The sequence below is a fragment of the Eptesicus fuscus genome, chromosome 5, assembly GCF_027574615.1.
Source record: "Eptesicus fuscus isolate TK198812 chromosome 5, DD_ASM_mEF_20220401, whole genome shotgun sequence".
In the NCBI taxonomy this organism is placed as follows: Eukaryota; Metazoa; Chordata; class Mammalia; order Chiroptera; family Vespertilionidae; genus Eptesicus; species Eptesicus fuscus.
The window spans coordinates 30,866,562-30,892,672 of NC_072477.1; the positions used below are offsets into that span (position 1 = coordinate 30,866,562).

The window sequence follows — 26,111 nt, forward strand, 5'->3', positions numbered from 1 at the left end:
ACCTCTCCTTGGCCACACACATCCCTCCCCCACTTACCCCCTGCACATGCCCTCCCCGCCCTACTGTATATGTCCATTGGTTATGCTTACTTGCATGCATGCAAGTCATTTGGTTGTTCTCTTACCCTGCCCCACCCTCCCACCCCCATACCTCCTACCCCCTGCCTTCTCTCTGAAGTTTGATGGTCTGTTCGATACTTCCCTGTCTTTGGATCTATTTTATTTATCAGTTTATGTTGTTCATTATATTCCACAAATGAATGAGATCATGTGATATTTATCTTTCTCTGACTGGCTTATTTCGCTTAGCATAATGCTCTCCAGGTCCATCCACGCTGTTGCGAATGGTAGGAGTTCCTTCTTTTTTACAGCAGCATAGTATTCCATTGTGTAGATGTACCATACTTTTCTAATCCACTCATCTGCTGATGGGCACTTAGGCTGTTTCCAAATCTTAGCTATTGTAAATTGTGCTGCTGTGAATATAGGGGTGCATATATCCTTTCTGATTGGTGTTTCTGATTTCTTGGGATATATTCCTAGAAGTGGGATTACTGGGTCAAATGGGAGTTCCATTTTTAATTTTTTGAGGAAACTCCATACTGTTTTCCACAGTGGTTGCACCAGTCTGCGGAAGTGGTGTGGCTCCCTCCCACCTCCCTTCAGCAGTGCACGAGGGTTCCTTTTTCTCTGCATCCTCTCCAGCACTTGTCATCTGTCGATTTGTTGATGATAGCCATTCTGACAGGTGTGAGATGGAATCTCATTGTCGTTTTGATTTGCATCTCTCGGATAATTAGTGAATTTGAGCATGTTTTCATATGTCTCTTGGCCTTCTCTAGGTCCACTTTCAAAACTTATTTAATACTATGAACAATTCTATTCCAACAAACTGGTCAACCTAGAATAGACATATTCCTAAAAAAAATACGATCTTCCAAAACTCAATCTGGTTCTATTTTATTCATCACTTTATTTTGTTCATTAGATTCCTTGTTTGTTTATTTTGACTTTTAGATTCAATTGTTGATAGATATATATTTATTGCCATTTTATTGTTCATATTTTTATCTTTGTTTTTCCTTCTTCTTCCTCTTTTTAAAGAATACTCTTCAACATCCTATATAATAAAGAGGTAATATGCAAATTGACCATCACTCCAACACACAAGATGGCCGCCCCCATGTGGTCAAAGATGGCTGCCACAAGATGGCCAGCAGGGGAGGGCAGTTGTGGGCAATCAGGCCAGCAGGGGAGGACAGTTGGGGGCGACCAGGCCTGCAGGGGAGGACAGTTAGGGGTGACCAGGACAGAAGGGGAGGGCAGTTAGGGGTGACCAGGCCAGCAAGGGAGGGCAGTTAGGGGTGACCAGGCCAGCAGGGGAGGGCAGTTAGGGGCAATCAGGATGGCAGGGGAGCAGTTAGGTGTCGATTAGGCTGGCAGGGGAGTGTTTAGGGGGTGATCAGGCTGGCAGGCAGAAGCGGTTAGGGGCAATCAGGCAGGCAGGCAGGCAGGCGAGTGGTTGGGAGCCAGCAGTCCTGGATTGTGAGAGGGATGATCGACTGCCCATTTAGGCCCTATCCCAGTGGGCAGTCGGACATCCCTTGAGGGGTTCCAGATTGGAGAGGGTGCAGGCTGGGCTGAGGGACACACACCCCCGTGCATGAATTTCATGCACCGAGCCTCTAGTTTCATATAATACTGGTTTAGTGGTGATGAACTCCTTTAGCTTTTCTTGTCTGTGAAGCTCTTTATCTTCAATTCTAAATGATAGCTTTGCTGGGTAGAGTAATCTTGGATGTAGGTCCTTGCTATTCATTACTTTGAATATTTCTTGTACTCTCTTCTGGCCTGCAAAGTTTCTGTTGAGAAATCAGCTAACAGTTGTATGGGTGCTCCCTTATAGGTAAGTAATTGCTTTTCTCTTGCTGCTTTTAAGATTCTCTCTTTGTCGTTAACACTTGGCATTTTAATTATGATGTGTCTTGGTGTGGGCCTCTTTGGGTTCCTCTTATTTGGGACTCTTTGTGCTTCCTGGACTTGTAAGTAAGTCTGTTTATTTCACTAGGTAGGGGAAGTTTTCTGTGATTATTTCTTCAAATAGGTTTTTTTAAAAATTAAATTTTATGGTGGTGACTGACATTGGTCAACATGAACATATAGGTTTCATGTGTGAATTTCTAAGTTAGTGTCATGTGTCCACGACCCAAATTCAAGTCTTCTGTTGCCTCATATTTGGGTCCCCTTCTCCTTAGCCCGCCTCTCACGGCAACCACCACACTGCTGTTTGTGTTCATAAGTTTCAGTTTTATATCCCTCATCTGAGTGAAATTGTATGCTTCTTAGCTTTTTCTGTCTGACTTATTTCACTTAGCATAATGTTCTCAAGGTCCATCTATGCTATTGTAAATGACACTATTTCATCCTTTCTTATGGCTGGGTAGTAGTCCATTGTGTATATTTACCACATCTTCTTGATCCAGTCCTCTATTGCAGGGCACTTTGGCTGTTTCCATGTCTTGGCTACCATGAATAATGCTGCAGTGAACATAGGGGTGCATATATCTTTGCGTATAAATGATTTAAAGTTTTTCAGGTATATACCCAGGAGTGGGGTTTTTGGGTCATATGGTAGCTCTATTCTTAATTTTTTGAGAAATCGCCAGACTGCTTTCCATAGTGGTGTACCAGTCTACATTCCCTCCAGCAGTGAATGAGGGTTCCCTTTTTTCCACAACATCAACACTTGTTATTGCTTGTCTTGTTGATAATGGCCACTCTAACAGGTGTAAGGTGGTATCTCAATGTATTTTAAATTTGCATTTCCCTAATTGCCAGTGAGGTTGAACATCTTTTTTTATATATAGACTAGAGGCCCGGTGCACAAAATTCATGCATGAGTAGGATCCCTAGGCCTGGCTGGTGATCAGGGCTGATCAGGGCCTTCTGGCTGCCGGCCAGGACCTCCCTTCCCCAGTTGCCGACTGCTGGCTGGGGCCTTCCTTTATTCCATGCTGCCCCCTGGTGGTCAGCGCATGTCATAGTGAGGGATCAAACTCCCGGTCGAACACCTGCAGGGACAATTTGCATATTAGGCTTTTATATATATAGATTGGCTGTCTTCTTGGGAGAGGTGTATTTTCAGGTCCTCTGCCCACTTTTTGATTGGATTGTTTATTTGTTTGGTGTTAAGTTTAACCCTTTGAACTCGCTTGCTTTTTTCTCGATTTCTTTATTCTACTCGGGATTTAATTTTTTAAATACCCCAGATTTTACAAAGTGTGGCAGTAGAATAAAAAACTGGAGTTTCTTTTCATACAAAGTTATTTATTTGGATTTTTTTATATTTCAAATTATTGATACACTCAAAGAGTATAAAAAGAGCTGCTACCGATGCTAACCGTGTCGAGTCACACTCGACATCCGAGTGCAAAAGGTTAATGAGTTCTTTATATATTTTGGAAATTAAACCTTTGTCAGAACTACTGTTTGCAAATATCATCTCCCATCTGGTTGGCTGCTTGTTTGTTTTTTTGTCCGTTTCTTTTGCTGTGCAGAAACTCTTCAGTTTGATATAGTCCCATTCATTTATTTTTGCCTTAACCTCCCTTGCCTTTGGGGGTCAAGTCCAAAAAATGTTCTCTACCACCCAGGTCCATAAGATTGGTACCTATATTTTCTTCTATGTAACTTACAGTTTTGGGTTTTATGTTTAAATCTTTGATCCATTTTGAATTAATTTTTGTACATGGGGACAAATTATAATTTAGTTTCATTCGTTTGCATATGGCTTTCCAGTTTTCCCAGCACCACTTCTTGAAGAGACTGTCTTTACTCCAATATGCATTTCTGGCTCCTTTGTCGAAAATTATCTGTCCCTATATGTATGGTTTTATACCTGGGCTCTTTATTCTGTTCCATTGATCTATGTGTCTGTTTCTTTGCTAATACCATGCTGGTTTGATTTTCGTAGCTCTGTAGTATAATTTGAAGTCAGGTAGCGTGATACCTCCAGCTTCATTCTTTCTTTTAAGGATTGTTTTGGCTATTCTGGGTCTTTTGTGGTTCCATACAAATCTGATGGTTTCTTGTTTTATTTCTTTAAAAAATGACATTGGGATTTTGATGGAGATTGCATTAAATCTGTACAGTGCTTTGAGTAATATGGTCATTTTTTAACTATGTTGATTCTTCCAATCTGTGAACATGGGATGTTTTTCCATTTCATTATGTCTTTTTCAGTCTCTTTTAATAATGCTTTGTAATTTTCAGTAAATAGGTCTTTCACATTCTTTGTTAAGTTTATTCCTAGGTATTTTATTCTTTTGTTTGCTATTGCAAAAGGAATTGTTTTTTCCATTTCTTTATCTTAAGTTTTGTTGTTGGTATACAGGAATGTAATGGATTTTTATCACATTGATTTTTGTATCCTGCAACTTGACTGTATTTGTTTATTGTTTCTAGTAGTTTTTTGGTAGTCTTTAGGGTTTTCTATCTACAGCATCATGTCATCCGGAAAAAGTGATAGTTTGACTTCTTCCTTCCCTATTTAGGTGCCTTTTATTTCTTTCTCTTGCCTTATTGCTCTGGCTAGGACTTCCAGTACTATCTAGATATATAAAAAAGCCAAGTGACTGGAACGATGGAAAGACTGGAACGACCAGAATGACCAGTTGCTATGATGTGCACTGTGGTGGCCAACCGGCCTGATCGGCCCCGATCAGCCCCTCCCAACCACCTGCAGCCCCTCCCCCTGGCTGGCCCTGCTCCCGATTGGCCCAACCCCACCCCAACCAGGGGTGGTGCTGGCTGGCCAACCTCCCGCATCCCCTCCCCCCTTGCTGGCCTGGCCCAATCGGCCCCCATTTGGGCAGGCTGTCTGGATTCCACCCATGCACGAATTCATGCACCAGGCCTCTAGTGTTGAATAAGAGTGGTGAGAGTGGACATCCTTGTCTTGTTCCTGATCTTAGGGGAAAAGCTTTCAGTTTTTCATCATTGGCTGAGGGTTTATCATATATGGCCTTTTATTATGTTGAGGTACTTTCCTCCTATTTCTATTTTATTGAGTGTTTTAATCATAAATAGATGCAAATAGGTTTTCAATATCTTTTTCTCTCTCTCTTCTCCTGGCACCCCCATAATGCAAATGTTGGTTCACTTGAAGTTGCCCCAGAAGCATCTTACACTGTCTTTATATTTTTGGATAATTTTTTCTTTTTGCTCTTCTAATTGGTTGTTTTTTTGCTTTCTCATATTCCAAATGGTTTATTTGATTCTTGGCATCCTCTACTGTTGAATCCCTATAAATTATTCTTCATTTCAGTTAGTGTATCCTTTATTTCTGATTGGTCCTTTTTCATGTCTTTGAAATTCTAAGATTCTTATAAGTCTCACTAAGTCCCTTGAAGCTCTCATTAAGGTCCTTGAGTAGCCTTACAACCATGATTTTGAACTTTTATCCAGTAGTTTGCTTGCTTTCATTTGTGACATGTTTCTTTGTCTCTGCACTTTGGCTGCTTCCCCGTGTTTGTTTCTATGTATTAGGTGTAGCTGCTATGTCTCTTGGAATTGGTAGAGTGGCCTTGTGTAGTGGGTGTCCTGTAAGGCCCAGTGGCTCAGCCTCCCCAGTCACCTGAGCTGGGCCCTCTAGGTGCACTCCTGTGTGGGTTCTGTACACAGTCTTATTATAGTTGAGCCTTGATTGCTGTTGGTGTCACTGGGAGGAATTGACCTCCAGGCCAATTGGCTGTGAGGACCAGCTGCAACTACAGCAGAAGAGCTGCTGTGCAGGAGACTCCTATGGAGCTGGACTTGTTTCAGTGGGGTTTTGTTGCTTACTGAGTCTGCTAACTGAGGCCTCCGCAGCTGGGATATCTCTCCTGATGAAAAACATGCCACTCATGGGTGTTGGACTAGCCCGTTCCGTGCTTCCGCCCCTCCTACCAGTCTTGATGTACTTTCTACTTTACTTTTCTAGTTGTACGACTTTCATTCAGCTAGATTTCAGGCAGTTCTGAATGCTGATTGGTCTGTATTTTAGTTGTAATTTTGATGTGGTTGTGGAAGGCGGTGAGGACCGGTGTTTACCTACATCGTCATCTTGGTTCTCTATTTATGACTTTTATGTTATAAAACAAATTACATAGCAAAGTACCTAGACAAATTTTGTTAGAATTTTAGTTCTTATTCTTAGAGTCTGAATATTTATTACAAATTCTAGTATGATTGGAAATAGTCTCTCTTTTAAAATTTCTGATTTATAGCCTTACAGTAAATTTTGCTTTATGTTCACATTTTGTATTTTTAAAAATGGTATCCATAGTAAATGTTGATGAACTACTCTGAGATTTTCCTATTTTCTTTCAGGATTTAGTTTTACCATATCCATTTAGATGCATCTGTTGGGTAACACAAAATATTATGAGAATAATGCATGCTGACCTAACTTCAACATTGCAGCTCAGTGATATTATTGAAATTGTTACTTGTATGATGTCTTAATACAAATACTGCTAAATAAATAATGAGACTTTGAAATTGGCTTGAATGATCTCTAACATCATTCATTTAATCCTTTTTGTTAGAAAATGTACTGTTTAGAAAATTGATTTTATAGCTTTGATGTCATTATATTTGTACTTACAGTTTTCTTGCAGTCTTACATAATTGCATGACATTAGTTTTACAGATAAAAGGTCAACTCATTCATCTGCTTTTATTACAGAAAGATGACATCTAATCAGCTAGAAAGATGATTGTAAAGCACAGAAAAGTTGATTTACATTGCCTTATTATACTGTAGTAAAAGTGGTTCCCGATCACATTACATACCTGGTTTACCTAAGCCTTAAATAATGATAGTGCTAACAAATATATAACTAACAGAAATTGAGACTATTTGTTTAACAACTCTCACTATATTTTCCTTACCCTCTATTTTGTTCAGTGTTAATCTTGGTAGATATTTATGAATAGTTACTAGATACTAGCCACTAGATACTAGCCACATTCTCTGCTTTTATAATTTGCTAATCATTTTTCTTAAACAACAAAAATCATCAAAATTATGGTGTAAAATTAGCAGTCTATGGAGATAAAAGTGTTGGGAACAGTGAGTTTCTTTTCTGTAGTAATTTTAATTTTCAGTGATTTGTATTTTGATATTGCATGTCAAAGGTAATGTTGTTTGTTTAATCAAAACTTGAAAATATATCTAAATACTTCTTCCTCTTTTGCCTATTGGGCCATGCACTTGGGAACTTTTTAGTCCCTTCTTTCATTTTTGGCCAAGACTTTGAAATTTATTTTTTGCACCATAGTTAACAGGAATCAACAGTAACTAAAAAACTAAAAAATAAGCAAGCAGCTGCTCGGTCCTGTGCCTTCCCTGCAGCACACCCCTCTTTCTTCCTCTTCCCCAGCAGGCTGCAGTGCCAGTTCTGAGCACAACTGACTTGTACCCAATGGATGTTCTTAATCAGTATTAGTGTTATTTTAGAGTTGTTAGATTTAGCAAATAAAAACACAGGCTGCCTAGTTACATTTGAGTTTCAGATAAACAACAAAACAACACTTTTTAAAAAAAATCCAAGTGTGTCCATATAATAATATGTGGACATACTTGAACTAAAAATTATTTATGTAAAATTCAGATTTATCTGGTAATCTAAGTTATTTCTACTTATTGTATACTAGAGGCCCGGTGCATGAAATTGGTGCATGGGTGGGGTCCCTAGTCCTGGCTGGCGATCAGGGCCTATTGGGGCTGTCTTGCCCAGTCTCCATCGGGGCCAGGCCAGCCAGGGCCTGCCAGCTGCCAGTTGCTGACTGGGGCCTGCCGGACAGGGCCTACTGGATGGGGGTAGGGATGGGGTGGGGGGGACCATGGGAGGTTTACCAGCTAGGGGGACGGAGTGGGGGAGGTTGGCCAGCCATGGGAGGTTGGCTGTGGGAGTGCACTGACCACCTTGGGGCAGCTCCTGCATCGAGCGTCTGCCCTCTGGTGGTCAGTGCACATCATAGCGACTGGTTGACCGGTTTTTCTGGTTGTTCGGTTGTAACGGTCGCTTAGGCTTTTATATATATACAATCGGTGCTAGGCATTCAGAAATTAGTAAGGAAGTTCTTAGGGGGCTCAAAATCTAATTGGGGGAGATAAGAGAAGGGATGGGAGGAATAGGAATACCAGAGAAGGAAACTATTATAATCATCTAGATATTTGGTGATGGGGTTCTGACCCAGACAGTGGGAATGAAGAGATTGTTATATTTCCCTGTTAATGCTGAGCAAGGTCATCAGCTTATACCTGAACTAGAGGCCCGATGCCTGAAATTCGTGCAAGGGGCTCGGCTGCGGTGGCCACCTCTGCCTCGGCCCCTGCCACGGTAGCTTCGTCCTGAAGGTCATCTGGAAGGACCTCCGGTCTAATTAGCATATTATGCTTTTATTGTTATAGATTATAGATGTCCTCAGGTAGGTAGTTTTCATGGGTGCCATTGAGGGTCACTGGCAGGCCAAGACCTAGGAAGAAGATTATGAGAGGTGAGAAAATGAAAGAATAATAAAAAGAAATGGGGAGGCAGAAGGTTCTGCCTGAGGAAAAAAGATATATATAAAGAAGAAAGGTTCAGCCGAAACCGGTTTGGCTCAGTGGATAGAGCGTCGGTCTGCGGACTGAAAGGTCCCAGGGTTCGATTCTGGTCAAGGGCATGTACATTAGTTGTGGGCACATCCCTGGTAGTGGGTGTGCAGGAGGCAGCTGGTCGATGTTTCTCTCTCATCGATGTTTCTAGCTCTCTATCCCTCTTCCTTCCTCTCTGTAAAAAATCAATAAAATATATTAAAAAAAAAAAAAGAAGTAAGGTTCATACATGGTCTTCTTGTGTGGAGATAGAGGCGGTATGCCAGAGAAAGACCCTGAAAACCAACCCTCTGTGCCTATTGGGGCACTGTGTTGCCTTGAAAAACTCATAAGCTCTTTGAACCTCACTTCTTATTTGTAAGAAGAAGGTGCTGGATGAAGAAGTTTCTAATATCTGATTCTGAAAGCTACTTTGTGGAGCCTCTAATTCTAAGTTTTCTATTTGTTTTAATATCTGCTCCTCCCATTCCCCAGCCTTGCTTTCTGTCCTTATCATCACTTATTGGAGGTCAGGCCAGGGCCTTCAAGCTTTTAGTTTGATTCCAGCATTCAATGTTTATTATATCTTTAGTATGAAAATGAATTAGACTACCTCAAAGACACTTTTTTCTCCCCTCCCCTCCCCTCCCCTCCCCTCCCCTCCCCTCCCCTCCCCTCCCCTCCCCTCCCCTCCCCTCCCCTCCCCTCCCCTCCTCTCCCCTCCCTCCCCTTTAAAATTCAGTACCTTGCACAAGATGCACAGCTCACTGAACCACGTTATTTATTTGTATTTGTATATTTTAATTTTTTTTTTTATTGATTTCAGAGGAAGGGAGAGGGAGAGAGGGGTAGAAACATCAATGATGAGAGAGAATCATGGATTGGCTGCCTCCTGCACACCCCCTGCTGGGGATGGAGCCCACCACCTGGGCATGTGGCCTGACCAGGAATCAAGCCATGATCTCCTGATTTATGGGTTGATGCTCAACCACTGAGCCACACTGGCCAGGGCACACTTTTATTTTGTGAATATTTATTGGATGCTTTGTATATGCTAGGAAGACAAATGTGAATATGACATTGAATATTCCTGATTAGTGGGGAGAGAAAAACAAATATGTAAACAAATAATTACTATAGCATTACTATGGTGGGCACTGTCAGAGAGTTTATGTGTCCAGGAATACAGAGGAACAGAAGTTTCTATCTCTTTATCCAGATTTTTACTTTACAGGAGCCTGTTTTAATTTTTTTTTTTTTGTCATTGCCAATTTCTGAACCCGTAGTCTTATTTTTTTTTTTTAATATATTTTATTGATTTTTTACAGAGAGGAAGGGAGAGGGATAGAGAGCTAGAAACATCGATGAGAGAGAATCATCGACCAGCTGCCTCCTGCACACCCCCTACCAGGGATGTGCCCGCAGCCAATGTACATGCCCCTGACCGGAATCGAACCTGGGACCTTTCAGTCCGCAGACCGATGCTCTATCCATTGAGCCAAACCGGTTTCGGCTTTTTTTTTTTAACTTTTATGGTTTCCTTTCATATCTCAGGAGAGAAAGAAAACTTGTTACAAATATAGTAAATATAAATGATTTAATTAGAATGAAAACTCAATTCAGTTTTTGAAATATGTGTATAGTTTAATGAAGATTTAAAAGCAAATTATTAAAAAAACCTTTGTCCTTGTGATTGCAGTATGACTGATTGAAGAGAAGTCAAAGGTTGATGGTCATGAAAAGTCACTAGTTTCTTTGTATATTTAATTTCTAATAATCATTGGAAGGGACAAAAGTGAAACAGTAGCACTATGCATGCTATCATTAGCCATAACAAAAACATTTTAATATACTCTTTTTCAATCATCTAAACTAAATTCCAGCAAAGGATGTGGTCTACCTACTCTTCTAGAGTGCAGTGGTAGAGCTCAACAATTTGGGTTCGGTTGTAACTGCAACCTGAGATTTTTAAAAAAAATTTCTTAATTGATTAAGGTGTTACATATGTGTCCTTATTCCCCCATTACCCCTCCACACCCCCTACTCATGCCTTCACCTCCCTGTTGTCTGTGTCCATTGGTTAGACTTATATGCATGCATACAAGTCCTTTGGCAACCTGAGATCTTAACAACACTTGCTTTATCAATGGTAAATTGGGGATAATAATAATATGCAATTTTTAGGGTTGCCAAACCCAATAGCAACTGCTTTATGGTCATCTTAATTTCAGAACAGCATTTGCTGCTATTGATTTATTTCTTAGGACATTCTTTCTTAGCTCCTGAGACCCCCAAACTATTTCTTTTCTTCAACCTCCTACTCCTTTCATTTGCCTTTCTTGGCTGTTCTTTTTCTATCTGATTTCTAAATGTTGGGTGCCTGAGGACCCTTTCCCTTCTCTACTCCATTCCAAGGTGTCCCATTAGTCACGTGGTTGTAAATATCATGTATATGCTGATGAGTTCTTTTGTCTCCAGTCCGGACCTGTTCAGCTCTGGATTTATGTTATTGTTTCCAAGATATTGCTTGTTCCTGCACCACATTCCTAACTGGATTTCTGGGTCTTCCCACCAAAACAAGCAAAGAAAGACACGCTTTCTCTTTCTGACCTCTCTCTATCTTGGGTAAATAGCCTTAAATCTATGACTCATTCTTGATTCTTTCCTTTCCTCCACCCCATATATCCAAGTCAGCAGTATGTATATTGAATCAATTTATTTCTGTCTGTCTTCTTTGTCACCATCCTAGTCCAAACCATAATCATCTCTTACTATGTCCACAGAAACTATGACTTGTTTCCTTCCTGTCTGTTCTATACATAGCTACCAGAGTCATTTTTCTATAAAGCAAAAATCAAATCATGTCATGTCTCTGATTAAGATCCTCTGGTTGCTTCCTATGGCACTTAAAATCAAATCTCCTTTGCATGGCTTCTACACCTGGGCTCAGTTTCCATAGCTAGGAAATAGGGAATCTGACTTTCACTAGAATGTAAGCTTCATGGAGGCACAGATTTTTATCTGCGTTGCTCACTGTTATTTTCCTAGTGCCTAGAACAGTGTGCACATACACAGTGAGCAATTAATAAATACTTGTTGAATGAATAAACACATTTAGATGATATGGGCCCCCCAAAGCCTTTTTTCTTCCCTCTTTCAGATCAGCATATTAAAGCTTAGTATTTTCTGCACTGTATAGAAAGTCCAATGGAGGGTTCTGGTGCAGTATCTCCTTTCTGTTCCTTCATTGCTTTCTACTCATATAACTTGCTCTCTCCCCCATTTCCTTCCCCTGTTTTATTCTTCAGATCTGAGGATATGTTTAGAGATACTTAGGATACTTAGGAGATGATAGGTAAGTAAGTAGGTCAAGAAACAGAATAGAAATTGAAAAGGAACTCTGGGAATAGTAGCAACAGCATTTAAAAATAAGCACTTTATGTAGAAATCTTGGAATATATACAAAAACAATAGAATAGTAGAATGAATCTTCATCTTGTCATCACCCAGTTAAAATAGTTTACCAACTCATGGCCATTCTTTGAGCAACTAGCATTTACGTAATTTGGAAATTGCCTATGCCTGGTTTATAGAGGTTTGTATCTTATCCCGGGCTTGTTATTATTTTGTAAACCAACTGAGAACAGATTAGGTCTGATTTTAAGCATGTTAGAAGAGTTCTGACCTATCTTCTCTGATGTATTTTTTGTGGATGCCTAAAATTTCTCCATTAGTTCAACTGTAAATTTGTAAATTGTGAATAAGCCTGAGAAGGGAAATGCATGAAGCCCATTAGCAGTTATTTATATCTTAGTGTAAATTGGTTAATTAGAAGTCTGTTGACTGGTAAGTAACCAAAAGCAGGCTTTGATGGAAGGTATATAGTCGCAGGGACCTGTGGTGGGAAAGACACATAAGTACAGGGAGTACTGTTCAGGGGGGTGGAAGGTGCTGCTTTGCAGCTTCCAGGCTTTGCCTAGAGGCAGGCCTGACCTCGAAACCTATAGAAAGAGGCCCTCGTTCCAGTTTGGTGATACTCCTGCCATCTGTCATCTATGTTCCCTTTGGCTGGCTGCAAAGATCTGTGTAGGGCTGCCTGGGAGGTGCTTCCAAGCTAACTCTGCTGCTTATTTATTTTTAGGTATCTTGCAATATATTCAGAACTCTCCCTCCTAGTGACAGCAATGAATTTGATCCAGAAGAAGATGAACCCACGCTTGAGGCATCGTGGCCACACTTACAGGTACTTTGAACTACCATTTGTTATAAAAGAAAGATTCATTAACTTATTAGCTGATTAGCATGGGCATTTCGTGAGGGCCTTTATTCACTTAAATCAAATTAGGGAACATAATTAGGAAGCCAGAGAATGCCTTTTATGTTTCTTATTTTTGATAATTAGGATGCAAAAGAATAAAATAATAAGTTTCAGTGTAATGCTTTAGTGTGGGCCCTCCCACGTTGCAAGTCCAACAGGCAGTTCTTGCTCTTTTATTAGAGTTTCTGTGTGAACTGCCTGCTGGAAGCTCAAGCAAGAACAGAACTGTTTTCACATTAATATTAGTTAGATGTGATTAGGTCACAGAGTACACATCTCATTTTCAGCAGTGGGTAGCCTGGGGACTTGTATGCCTGTCTTCATGATAACCACAAATGTGTTTCTTTAGCCTGCAAGGGCAAAAGCAAATTGCAATAGCTATTTCAAAGTGTTGGAAGGAGGAGCAACAGCTGAGGTAACACTTGTGTGATGGCCAGTTTTCCAATCACACTCATATACCAGGACAGATCAGGGCCATCCCTGTGTCTCCTTTCCCAGTACTAGGCCCATCTGTGTTGTATTTACTTATTCATACCAGTCATTTTCCATCCTCCTCTCCTGGCTGCCTTCTGTAGAACAACATTTCTCAAAAGAATAGAACAAGGAAATTTAATGTAATGAACCCCAAAGTCATCTTCACTGAGTCAGACTGTCCTCAGAGGCTAGTCCTCAGAGAACTAGCAAGGAGGGTAAGGGTGAAAAAGGAAAGATATAACTTTGTACATCTTCACCTCGAGGCAGAAGCCATTGCATCTTTGTGGCTGTGCTTGTGGTTACTGGTGGACTTTCTGAAGCACAGAATCTATCTATCTATATATATAAAAGGCTAATATGCTAAGTGTCCCTCTGTCTGTCTGACTGGTTGCTATGACATGCACTGACCACCAGAGGGCAGACACTCAGTGCAGGAGCTGCCATGACACACACTGGCCATTTACAGAGAAACGGCAGCGTGGACCTGGCGCCGACAAAGCAACACTCGGCTTCCCCCGAGTGGGACACAGGCCCCGCCACCACCCTGGAGTGACACCCCACCAAATTGCAGCTGATGCTGCCATGGCGCAAAATGGGGCCCACAGCCCAGCCCCGCCCAGAAACAGTTGCTGTGGGTGCCCAGGTAATGAAGTCATGTAGCAACGCCCAACTTCTTCTCCTGTAGCCTCCTTGCAGTTTCTTCAGCCCAGGAACACGACTTGCTTTATAGCCAGGTGCAAACATTTCACACTTTAACCAAATGTGTAGGAAGCATTTTCTCATACCTCATCTCATTTGATCCTCACAGAAGTCCTGGAGTAGGTGGATAGGAGACTCGGTGGAATCCTATTTTCTTTTTATTAGCCAGAAAACGGAGATTTAGAAAGTTTAGAAACTTGACCCAAGTGAAAAGAAGTAAGAAATGGTGGACCTTGAAAATGACTTCAGGTTTTCTCACTGTACAGAATGTAGTCAAACACTGCTGCACTTAAATATTTTACCCTTTGTTATCCTGCGTGATCTACAATAATAATCTGATTCGTGTTGATATTTACTGCTGTGTTGCTGACAATTACCTGAAAGAGAAGTTGGGGTGCTTCACTGGGCTGGAAAAGGTTTAGCTACATCAGAAAGCAAGTCTAATTAAGCAAGTTTATTCTATATACATAAAAGGCTAACTTGACTCGCATATGCATGATACATATAAAGCTCTTGCTGTACAAACAATTGCACGCATGTGTTTCGATCTGTCATTGTTTGATTGTGAATTTGGTTGACACTTCTATTATAGAGAAAGGGCGCATAGTGATATTAAAATATTTCTTCTAATTAATTTCCTTTCAATGTGCATGAATTTGTGCACCAGGCCACTAGTTTTGACATAAATTTGCAGCATTCCCTGACTTGCTTTGACAACTCAAGGTTGCTACAGATATACATGTATGTTATTTCCTAGTTATGTAGAGAATTTTCAGGGCTCTGCTCTCATCTTTTACCTGGGCAATTATACATATGTATTTATCCTACTAGTGCCAAGATTGAGTAAATTAAAATGTTGTCGTTGATTTACTATCTTAGATGCCTGGTGTTGTGTTTTTTTTTAAGGTGCCAGACATACTATATACATTCTAAGAAATTTGCAAAACTATTTGTGCTATTCATGTGACAAAAATCCAGAAAAAGAATTACTCTTTTGAATGTGTGGACTCCTTGTCATGTCTTATTCTTAATGCTTGTCAGCAGTTTATAGAAGTGCATTGTAGTCTGGAAAAACTTTAAAAAGAAAACAAACAAATAAAGATAATCTCCTCCGGAAAGTTCCACATTTTATGGTAGAAGAGACAAGAAAAGAGGTGTCTTTAAAGATTCAACTTGTCTCTCTCACATAGATATTTCTCTCTCTCTGTTTCCCTCCCTTGCACTCTCTCTAAAAAAATTAGTGGAAACATAACCTTGGGTGAGGATTAACAAAACCAACCAACCAACCAACAAACAGAAAGACTATGATTTTACAGGACTTCCATTTGCAATTAAGGGATTGTTTTTAATGCTTTTCACCTGAGACTGAAAAACAGGAATGCTGAAGTGTTTTTATTTATGTTCCTTAGGGAATTCTTTTATGTGACCTTGAAAAGCAATTGATCCTTCCCAAGTCCCCAATCTTTTCCTTTAGAAAAGTCAAGGGAGATTTTTGATTCTGAGGTAAAATCTGTCTCTTAAGTCCAGAGAACATTTATACTTATTAATAAACTAGAGGCCCGATGCACGAAATTCGTGCAAGAGTAGGCCTTCCTTCCCCTGGCTGCCGGCACCGGCTTCCCTCACAGCCCCAGTTTCGTCTGGAAGGTCGTCCGGAAGGACGCCTGGTCTAATTAGCATATTACGCTTTTATTATATAGGATGTGTCTGAAGTGTTTTCACCATGCTTAAAGGGACTGGAGGGGAGAGGGCACTTTGCTAATTCCGGTGGAAAGCCAGGTAGTTGGGTCTGGAAGACAAGAATCTCTCCACTCTGTGGGAGTCAAGAGAGAGATGAAACCCCTTGAATGGGTTACTTGAAAAAGCCTTCCATTCTATTTGTAAAACTACAATTTCAAAGATTAGTGTATTGAAAAAAGAACGGTTCTAGGAGGTGCTGGGACTCAGGTGTTAGTTACTATGACTAGGAGGACAACAAGTACAACTGGACAGTCTTCAGATAATTGGGAAAGGAGTTTTTCTGAATTCAGAGAGTTTCAAAGACAAAAACATGTATAATAATAAAAGTGTAATATGCTAATTAGACCGGATGTCCTTCTGGATGAAGCTGAGGCTGTGAGGGAAGCCTGGGTCCTGAGGGAAGCCTGGGTCCTGGGTGGCTGCTGGCGGCCAGAGGGGAAGCCTGGGTCCTGGGTGCCAGAGGAAAGCTGGTGCCGGCAGCTGGGGGAAGGAAGGCCTACTCTTTTTTTTTTTTTTTTAAATATATTTTATTGATTTTTTACAGAGAGGAAGGGAGAGGGTTAGAGAGTTAGAAACATCGGTGAGAGAGAAACATTGATCAGCTGCCTCCTGCACACCCCCTACTGGGGATGTGCCTGCAACCAAGGTTCATGCCCTTGACCGGAATCGAACCTGGGACCCTTCAGTCCGCAGGCCGACGCTCTATCCACTGAGCCAAACCGGCTAGGGCAGGAAGGCCTACTCTTGCACAAATTTCATGCATCGATCGGGCCTCTAGTGGTTTTATAAAGAAGTAAAATTCTAATGTGAATCTAGTGTTAAATTAGTGTCTGAAGTTAGAAGGTTACTATATGATACATTTGGGTTAGTGGTATCTGCAGACCCTTACTGGAGGACCTGAAACCTGATTTTCAGTGACCTAAACTAGTGGCCATCAAAGCTAGTTTTATAATAATACTCCATTACTTGCTCTTTTCACTGTGTTGCCATTTGCACTGATAGTTGTAAAGTGATGGTGGTGGAAATTGTTTGTTGCCCCAGCACAAATCAAGGCAGTTGTGTCAAACTGGCCTAGAAGTCTTATCCTTCACTACCACGTATTTGCAATAAAAAAAAGGCAGTTTCAACTAAGAATATCCTTGAAATGAATATTATAATGATGACCCTTGTTCAATAAGAAACTGGTTATGTGAAGTCTCTTCTGCTTAATAAGGGATTTTAAAAAAAATCCAGTGGAGCCTGGCCAGTGTGGATTGACCCATGAACCAGGAGGTCACAGTTTGATTCCTGGTCAGGCTCATGCCCGGGTTGCGGGTTCAATCCCCAGTGTGGGGCGTGCAGGAGGCAGTCAATATATGATTCTCTCTCATCATCGATGTTTCTAGCTCTCTCTCCCTCTCCCTTCCCCTCTGAAATCAATAAAAATATACTAAAAAAAATAAAAATAAAATGTAAATAAATTATCTATCTTATTTAGAAAATGACATGTGAAATATTCGTCCCCTCCCCCAAAAAAGAATGCCCTTGAAGAAGCAACAAAATTATTAATTTTATTACATCTTGATCTTTGAATACACATGTAAAAAAATATTCTTCATGAAGAAATGGAAAGCATGCCCAAAGCACACCTGCTGCTTACCGAAGTGTGAAGGGGTCTTGTGCAGAAGCACTTGTGTGATTGCTCTGAGCTGCGAGCCAAACTGTTTTTTCATGAAATGTCGTTTTTACCTGAAGGTATGCCTGACAGTCTAGGATTATTCCGGCTTGGGCATTTGGTGGATATTTTTTCTAAAATGGACAAAGAAAACAATTGTTGCCACTAATGCAGAGCATTCAAACAAAATTTAGAATTAAAATTTGAGAGACTTGTATCTGTCTTGTATGTGTCACCTTGAACTTCACAGGTTCCAAAAGCTTAGATTTTTTATAAAATGGGAGATATTAAGGAATGTGACTAGTGAAATGTGTCAACATTTGAAGATTCACATAACACAGTGAACCAGTGTTTTCCAGTTGGCCAGTAAATGATATTAGGAAGCCACACATGGATAAAGATCTATTCAAAGATCTGCAAGACAGACTATTGGAATTTAGTGTAACAGAGTATGAAGCATTCACCGATAAGGTTTCACATTCTGCATTGCAATTCATCTTTAAGATATGACTGTTTGTCGAGTTGTAGTGTGATTTCAAAGAAAAATATCCCAATTATGTGAAAAGACTGAAAATATGATATGGGCTAGATCTGTGTGAAATTTGATTTTCTTTATCTACTTGAATCCAAACAGATTGAATACTGAAGCAGATAAGACAGTTACAGTTGTCTTCTAACATGCCTTTAAAGAGATTTGCAAAAGTAAAAAGCAGTGCCTCTCTTCTCAATGATATTTTGGAAAGTAAAGTTATTTTGACAAAATATATGATTTATGTTAACATGTAATATATTTTATTTGTTTTAAAATGAAATAAATACATATTTAAAATGTTTCTGTTTTTATTTCTAATTATACTATAACCTAAATATTCTATATTACATATAAACAAAAGCTTTTTGGGGTCTTTCATCATTTTTAACTGTAAAGTGAGACTAAAAAGTTTGAGAGTGCTGTTTTAGGCAATTGTGACAGTGGTGATATAAGTTAGTTCCTGTGTAGAGAAATTAACTTGCCTAGGGCTACACAATTAGTAAGGAACAGAGCTGGGCTTACAACTCAATGTCTGTCTGTCTCTTAAAAATTCTTCTTTTAATACACTGCTGTGTACTATTCTAGGATCTTGTGTATACTTTAGCATAGATTTATTATGCAAAGAGCATAAACAATGATCTACTGTTTATCAGAACAGTTATTAAGGTTGACTCTTCAGATGAGAATGTTCTTACTCTTTGCAGATGAGAATATTCTGCCATCCTATGTTGCTTAGAGGAGTGTAAATTGCCATAAACTTTCTGAAAGGAAATATTTCAGTGACTATTGAAAATTCGGGAATGTTTTAATATCTAGAAGTGTATTTTAACAATTCCACTTCTAGAAGTATTTCCTCATAAAATAATTTAGCAAGTGCACACTGATGTATGTTATATGATGTTCATTGTGGCATAATTTGATAGAGAAGTAATTAAAAATTACTTAAATGTCCAAGCATAAGAGATCGCGTATAATGGACAACTTGTAGTACTGAGAAAAATGGCTTAGGTATTTTAACATAAATTGTTCATAATATATTATTAAGGGGGTAAAATAGCTTATGAAACAATATAAAATATATTTATAATACATTGGTGTATTTTAGAACTATAGAGAAAAATAGTGAGGTTGATACATTAAAATCTTAAGAGTGGTTATCTCTGAATGACAAAATTATGGGGTATTTTTATTTGCTTTATTTGGCTGTATTTCCTAATTTTTAATTTAAAATGTTAAAAAAACCTAACAGCAACTGTGAGCCACAATGAAAGGTTAGCTAGCATAACTAATCCATTTATATTAAAACTCAATTTTCTAAGCCCAGTCATGTTTTCTTTTACAGATTTTTTAAGAAGTTAAAGTATAGCTGATGTATAATGTTATATTAGTTTCAGATGTATATCATAGCGAATCAACATTTAAGATCTGTCAGTTTTAGTGTTGCAGGCTTTACATGGTTTTTGATACTATTCTCAGTGTATTATAATTTGAATTTAATTATGTTGTTGCAGCTTGTATATGAATTTTTCATACGATTTTTGGAAAGCCAAGAATTCCAACCCAGCATTGCCAAAAAATACATAGATCAGAAATTTGTATTACAGGTAAGCAAATTCTTGTGGTTGCATGTATTTGTTATTCATTTAATAATATTTTACCTCATTTCTCTTAATGTTTTCAAAATCTAGCAGTGGCAGTTATATCACCTTGTAAACAAATGTATATACGGGGTGGGGCAAAAGTATATCAGTTGTTCATGTGAAAAATAATAAATAATAATACGAAAATACATAATAATACAAGAATAAATTGTTTTGCATACTCACAACTGTAAACCTACTTTTGCCCTACCCTGTCTACTTAAGTTAGTTTCCATTAATACCCATTGAAAGTAATAACTGTCTCTTCAATTTATTATGCTGGGAATTAATTACATTTTAATAGAAAGGAATGCTAATGCCTAAATCCTTTCAGTTTTCTTTCCTAAAATTTAGTTATAAAGGAATTTTATTTTTGTAACCCTAGTTTGCTTGAAAACTACTATTTACATAAGGAGTCTTAAGGAACTATCGCACAGATCTGATAAAACTGAGTAGGCATGGTTCGTAATCTTTAATAAACAATCAAAGTCAGAGTATTGGTGAGTTTTCACAGCTAGGAAATGGCACAGCTCAACACTTTAACATTTCCTTGAAGGCATTAACTCCCACCTATCTGTTTGGAACTTATATGAGTATGTATTTTTCCTGATTTGTCATTTTACATTTTATATCATAGATAACATCTTCCTTTTTACCTGGGACTTGGGTACTTTCGTGGCACTGAGTGTGTAGTCAACATCTCCTTTCTCTTGTTGACATTCATCTATAAAAGTGGGTAATTTAGCCAGCTGGTGTATAGTTCCTTTCTAAGTGATACATGGACACCTCATGTAGAAAAGAACAAATATCTACTTCTAAGGGAGCCAAGTGTCCCACCAGTGAGAACTTCAAGTTTAAACCACTAATTTGGCAGGAAATTGATCTTCTCTATGTCTTACCTGGAAAAAGTTTGATAATCTTCATGATGACCTCATTCTCCCTAATTAAATGAATACATTTAGAATTCTGAATTTATTAGGTTGAGTCATAGCTGATATTTTGACTGTTTTTGACATTCAAAATACAGCAGATTCTTGTGGTTCAGTCTAGTAGAATGCCAAAAGCAGGCTAGTTCCAAGGAGCCGAGGGTCATGGAGGTTCCTGTACATCCCCAGTTATGTGGCCGAGTGGAATTCAACTGTCAGCTAAGAGATGGAAAGCAGCGCCTGTGCCTTGCCTGGTTCATTAGCACCTGTACCCCCCTTTCCCTCTGGTTATGTGGGCTAATCATTGAACTATACTGCACATTTAGCATGCATTGATATCCCACTGGGGAATCATGTCTCACACCTTACCATGGAGGCTTTGGAAAATTGAGGTTTGACATGTACTTAGAGGCAGGTAAGTAGGTGTATACATGGATCACTGGGTAAATGGGTAGACTGACCCAAATTCTTATACCAAGAAGGCAAAATGCCTATCAAATAAGATGGATACAAGACATAACAAGTCTGTGTTTGTATTGGAAAGCCCTTGCATTTATATCGCACTGTATAGTCTCAGAGCACCTTTACCTGCATTTTCTAATTTGATTTGCACAACAATCTAAAACTTAGACATGGCCAAGTTTTATGCCCATTGTATAGACGAATGAACTGAGGTCTAGAAAGATCAAGTTTTCTCAAGCATATCTTCTGTTCTGTTTTTCTGCCTATTGTGCCATGATGCCTCCTTGTGATTCCGAACCTCACAGTAACTTGGAATGACTTCAAGGCAGGAGTATCCCTCGCTTCGCGACGCTAATGAAATAACTAGGTTCTCTTATACTTTTAGTAAATTAAACTGCCTTACAGGATCAGATAATGATTCCACAGTAAAGTCTCTGTTTAGTTGACATGGAAATGATAAATTCTACAATTGTACTATGAAGCTAGTGCTTGCTTTCTGTAGGAATCCCTTTCACGTCCCGCGTGGTTCAGGGTTCGAGTTCTGGAGAAGGGCCACACACAAATGAAAGGAGACTTGAAGAAATTTAATTTGGTGAAATGGGGGGCCAGGCGGTAGTCCACTTCTAGTGGGAGAACTAACTGACTGCTCTGGCCCTGCCATCCCTTTTATTGAAGCTTTGGTGAAAACATCTTAGGCAAGATAAACAGAAATTTACATGTAGCCCTTAGGCAGGAAATAACAGAAACTTACATGGGACAAACAAAGGTGGAGGCTGCTTCAGCTAACAATGTCTCAACTAAAGGGTGAGTGGTTAGAGCAATTAAGGTTGTTGACCAGCCTTCCTGGCTTCCTGTCAACATCTCTCTTTTAGTGAAACTGATTTGTTTCCGGCATCTCCCCCGTTTTCTTTTCTTAAAAAATCTTGCATATGCAGACTAGAAATAAACATATAAGAACAAAATATGAGACAAGCAACAATGGCTATGCTGAGAGTCAAATGAAATCAGTCTGCAGTAAGTTTCTTTCTGGGCCAACAGTTTTTGAGTCCCAGTTTCAATGTCCAACAGTTTTTTGAGTACATGTCAGCAATGGTATCTGGATGGTGGACAAATGGTGGCAATGCAGGTCCGACCTCTGGTTTGGTCCTGGGCAACCTGCAGCGATGCACAGCTGCTGACTGCTAGCATGGCAAGGCATTGTCAGCATCTTCCATCTCTGGATTGTTTTTCCTCTTGTCTTCATGGCTGGAGCATTCCTGTCAATTCCTTTCTGTTGCAGGAATCCACATGGTCTTGGAGTTGTTTTCTGAAAATATACAAACATATTCTCGACCAAAAGTTAATAAAGGAATCTTTTCTATAAATTTTACTTGGGATCCTTTTTATTTGAGCCCAAACCATTTTCCTTTGGCTTATTCTGACACCATGTGTGTTTTTTCATAGGTGTCCTGCTCTTAGTATTACAAATGAAAATTAGTTTTCAAAGAAAAAAAATTTTTCTGGATATTTTTCCTTACGTAATATTTTTCCACTATCTTCCCCCCCCCCCCCTTTTTTAAAATTTAATTATTAGGAGGCTTTTGGAAAATTTTTATAATGCAGTCTTGATCACTAAATTTTATTTTTTTGTACAAAAATATGACTGTTCTAGGTTCATTGCATGTTAAACAATTTTACCATGGAATGAACTTCCAATAGAAATTTTAGTTAATACTTTAGAAACAGCTTTTTGTCCAGTACAATTAAATTTTCTTGAATATTCACTTATTTCAATTAGCCAATTTAATTTAATCTGAAAACTGGACTATTTTACTGTCAAATTTAATACTCTAACAACATTCTTAGTTCACCCTGTAAATATTAATGCAAAGGATTATTTGCATCCTTGAGAAGGCTCTAAGCATTCCTGGTATTAGACTGGATTTAGATATAGGGCAGCTGTTGTCAGCCAAGTCTCTGTTGCCTGGGTCCTGATCTGAGCTGGACAGGTCTCTGTCGGTCACCTGGGTCCCGATCTGAGCTGGACATGGGAAGCGTGAAGCAGCCATGGGGCAGGAGACCTCCCTTAGAAGGGGCGAGTGTTCAAGCCCCTGCAATGTTGGGGGGGGGGGTGAGGATCTGTGCCACACCTCTGTTGACCCCCAAGTTCTCTCCTGATGGCCCCTCTGCGACTGTGCCTGTCTTAGGTTGTTCCTCCCCTGAGGAATCTTACCCGTCTCTGGCTAACCAGCCATTCTCCGGGGCCAAGCAGGGTGATGTGAGGTTCACTTTTGTCTACTTGGTAGCCTATGCCTCCGTGGCCTCCACGCCCAGCACCTGCCTTGGGATCCCCTTGCCTGCTGGCGGGGCCCTGGCATTGATCACATATCTTGGGGAACCCAGGTTTCTTCTCCAGGGAGGGCCCAGCTCACGCCATTGTGCGAGAGACAGATCCATGGTACCAGCCACCACGAGGCTTCAACCTCAGCAGGAACAGAGAGCTCAGGCAACAGCTGTGGGAGGGTCCCTCTTGGCAAAAAGGGCAAGAAGGGCCAATATAGAATGCTCAAGTGCCTTCCCAGGGGGCGTTCCACACAGTGGAAGGGATTAAATCCTTTCATGTGCTTTTAAATTGCTGCCAAACATTCAAAGAATTAGTTTGTAAGTTTGTTTGGGATAAATGTACAATATGCTGTTGTAAAATATAAAAAACTATAATGACATTGTAGAATAATATCATGTAAGGATATTCTTTGCTCTAGGCCATGGCAATTCAATTTTAAACTGGCTGTCAATTTCTTTTCGTATAGATAAGGTCGTAGTTACATTTTCTGCACGCACCTCTCCCAGGAGCAAGTAGTGATAGTCCCCTACTTCCTTGCCCCATCCATGTTCCTCCTGGATACTACATTAGGTGGGGGATCAGCCCATGTAAGGATTCTTTAAGAGTTTGCCACCAAGGGGAAAAACTTTTAGGCTACTGAAACAGGTTTTTTTGGCCCCAGCCGCTTGACTAGTCTTCAAAATGACCAAGATTTTTCTGCTGGGGAAGTCAAGAAGCAAAACTGTAGCCATTCAACTGCAAATTACACATTCCTTAGCATACTGGGAGAGTGGGCTTCCATATTGGATCTCCATGTGTCTCCCTTTCCCCACATCCTGCTTACTTCAGGGGAAGCAACAGCAACAGATCTGGCCGAATTTCTTTTCATGCTTAAAAGATAGACAGATCTTAAATTTTTTCTTTCTTTTTCGCTTTCCAAAGTAATAACTAGCACCCAATTTGGACAAGATTTGAATTTCTCTGCGAATTCTTTTATAATTTTTAAGTGAAACCTTAAGTAATCTCATTGTGGGAGAGCAGATAGCCTTGCCTTCTCCTGCCACCTTTGAATTTCTCCACACCAGAGGTGGCTTCAGCAGTGGAGTTTCACTTCTTATTACAGATTTTAAATTCCAAATACAAACTAAGATTTTAATTTGAATAAAAAACCATATTCTTTAAGCATGCAAACCAAAAGTCTATAATAAAGTTTACTTTATATTTATAACCTAATTCTTCCCCATTAGCCTGGCTGAAAAAGACGTTCCCACCCTACTTACAGTTCGCGACTCTGCAGCTGGCCGTGGGCTTTTTGCGTGCGGTGAACTCCCTCACCTTTTTCCGGTGAATTTTCTACACCTTTTCTCGATGTAATTTTTTTCCTTCCTTCGCTCTTAGGCAAAAAATATCTTCTCCTCCAGAAGCCCCTCGGTAGGCACCAGAATGTAGGAATCCCTTCCACGTCCCGAGTGGTTCAGGGTTCTGGTTCAGGGTTCGAGTTCTGGAGAAGGGCCACACACAAATGAAAGGAGACTTGAAGAAATTTAATTTGGCGAAATGGGGGGCCAGGTGGTAGTCCACCTCTAGTGGGAGAACTAACTGACTGCTCTGGCCCTGCCATCTCTTTTATTGAGGCTTTGGGGAAAACATCTTAGGCAAGATAAACAGAAATATACATGTAGCCCTTAGGCAGGAAATAACAGAAACTTACATGGGACAAACAAAGGTGGAGGCTGCTTCAGCTAACAATGTCTCAACTAAAGGGTGAGTGGTTAGAGCAATTAAGGTTGTTGACCAGCCTTCCTGGCTTCCTGTCAACATCTCTCTTTTAGTGAAACTGGTTTGTTTCCGGCAGCTTTCTTTTTGTTTTAAGTTTGTTTTTATTGATTTCAGAACAGAAGGGAGAGAAACATCAATGATGAGAGAGTATCATCTATGAGCTGCCTCCTGCATGCCCCTTGCTGGGGATCGAGCCCGAAACTCAGGCATGTGGCCTGAAAGGGAATCAAGCCATGACCTCCTGGTTCATGGGTCAGCACTCAACCACTGAGCCACAAAGGCTGGGCGCTAGTGCTTTCCTTCAGGAAAAGCATGCCGGCCCAGCTCAGTGTGCTCTTCATGGTCTATGGCTACTGACAGTAATGAAGCTCAGTAAGATGAGACCAGCAGAGAAACCTAGACTGGGAAAGGATGTTTTGGGTTGTCTATTCTAGTTCTTGTACCAGTCTTCTTTGAAACTCTGATCAGGGGTAGACCTCAGTTTACCTCTTTTCAGTGAGGAGAGGCCACATACACCAGCAGCCTGTCCCATTTTTTGATGGAGAAATTTTTTTATGTTGAACCTTCTAATTTAGCTCTATGCATGTTGTTGTAAAGCGATGGTTTCCCTTGTTTTCTCATTTATTTTTTTTGTGTGTGTTTTAATCTAGGTGTAGGATCTGACATATATTCCTGTAGAATGTCATTTTTCCTCAGCCTTTTGAAATCTTTCAGGATCTTGAATCTGTCATCCACCTTATTCACTAGTCTTCCATCTTAATCTCATCTGTGACGTTCTTAAATATGCTGGCTATTGGCCTTACCAAAGTCATGGATTAAAATTGCTAAACTAGCTTAGACTGAGGATAGGGGCCTGGGGCATGCCTTTAGCAACTTCCCTTTACTGTAGCGCAGATGGATTCATCAGCAATCTTTAAATTGCCTCGTTGAACCAGTCAGGAATTTACTCTGATGTCACATCC

General features: G+C 39.9%; 1 protein-coding gene across 4 annotated transcripts in view; it reads left to right on the forward strand.

Annotated features, from left to right (window-relative positions):
- The window catches only part of PPP2R5E (protein phosphatase 2 regulatory subunit B'epsilon), a 156,670-nt gene that overhangs the window by 96,690 nt on the left and 33,869 nt on the right, over positions 1–26,111 (forward strand). For 3 of the 4 annotated variants that reach the window (XM_054716006.1, XM_008138963.3, XM_008138964.3), the window contains exons 4-5: positions 12,765–12,866; positions 19,552–19,644. In XM_054716006.1, coding sequence (XP_054571981.1) covers positions 12,765–12,866; positions 19,552–19,644 — 195 coding nt within the window. The remainder of the gene's footprint in view (positions 1–12,764; positions 12,867–19,551; positions 19,645–26,111) is intronic. The other variant, XM_028141621.2, reaches the window with a different exon arrangement.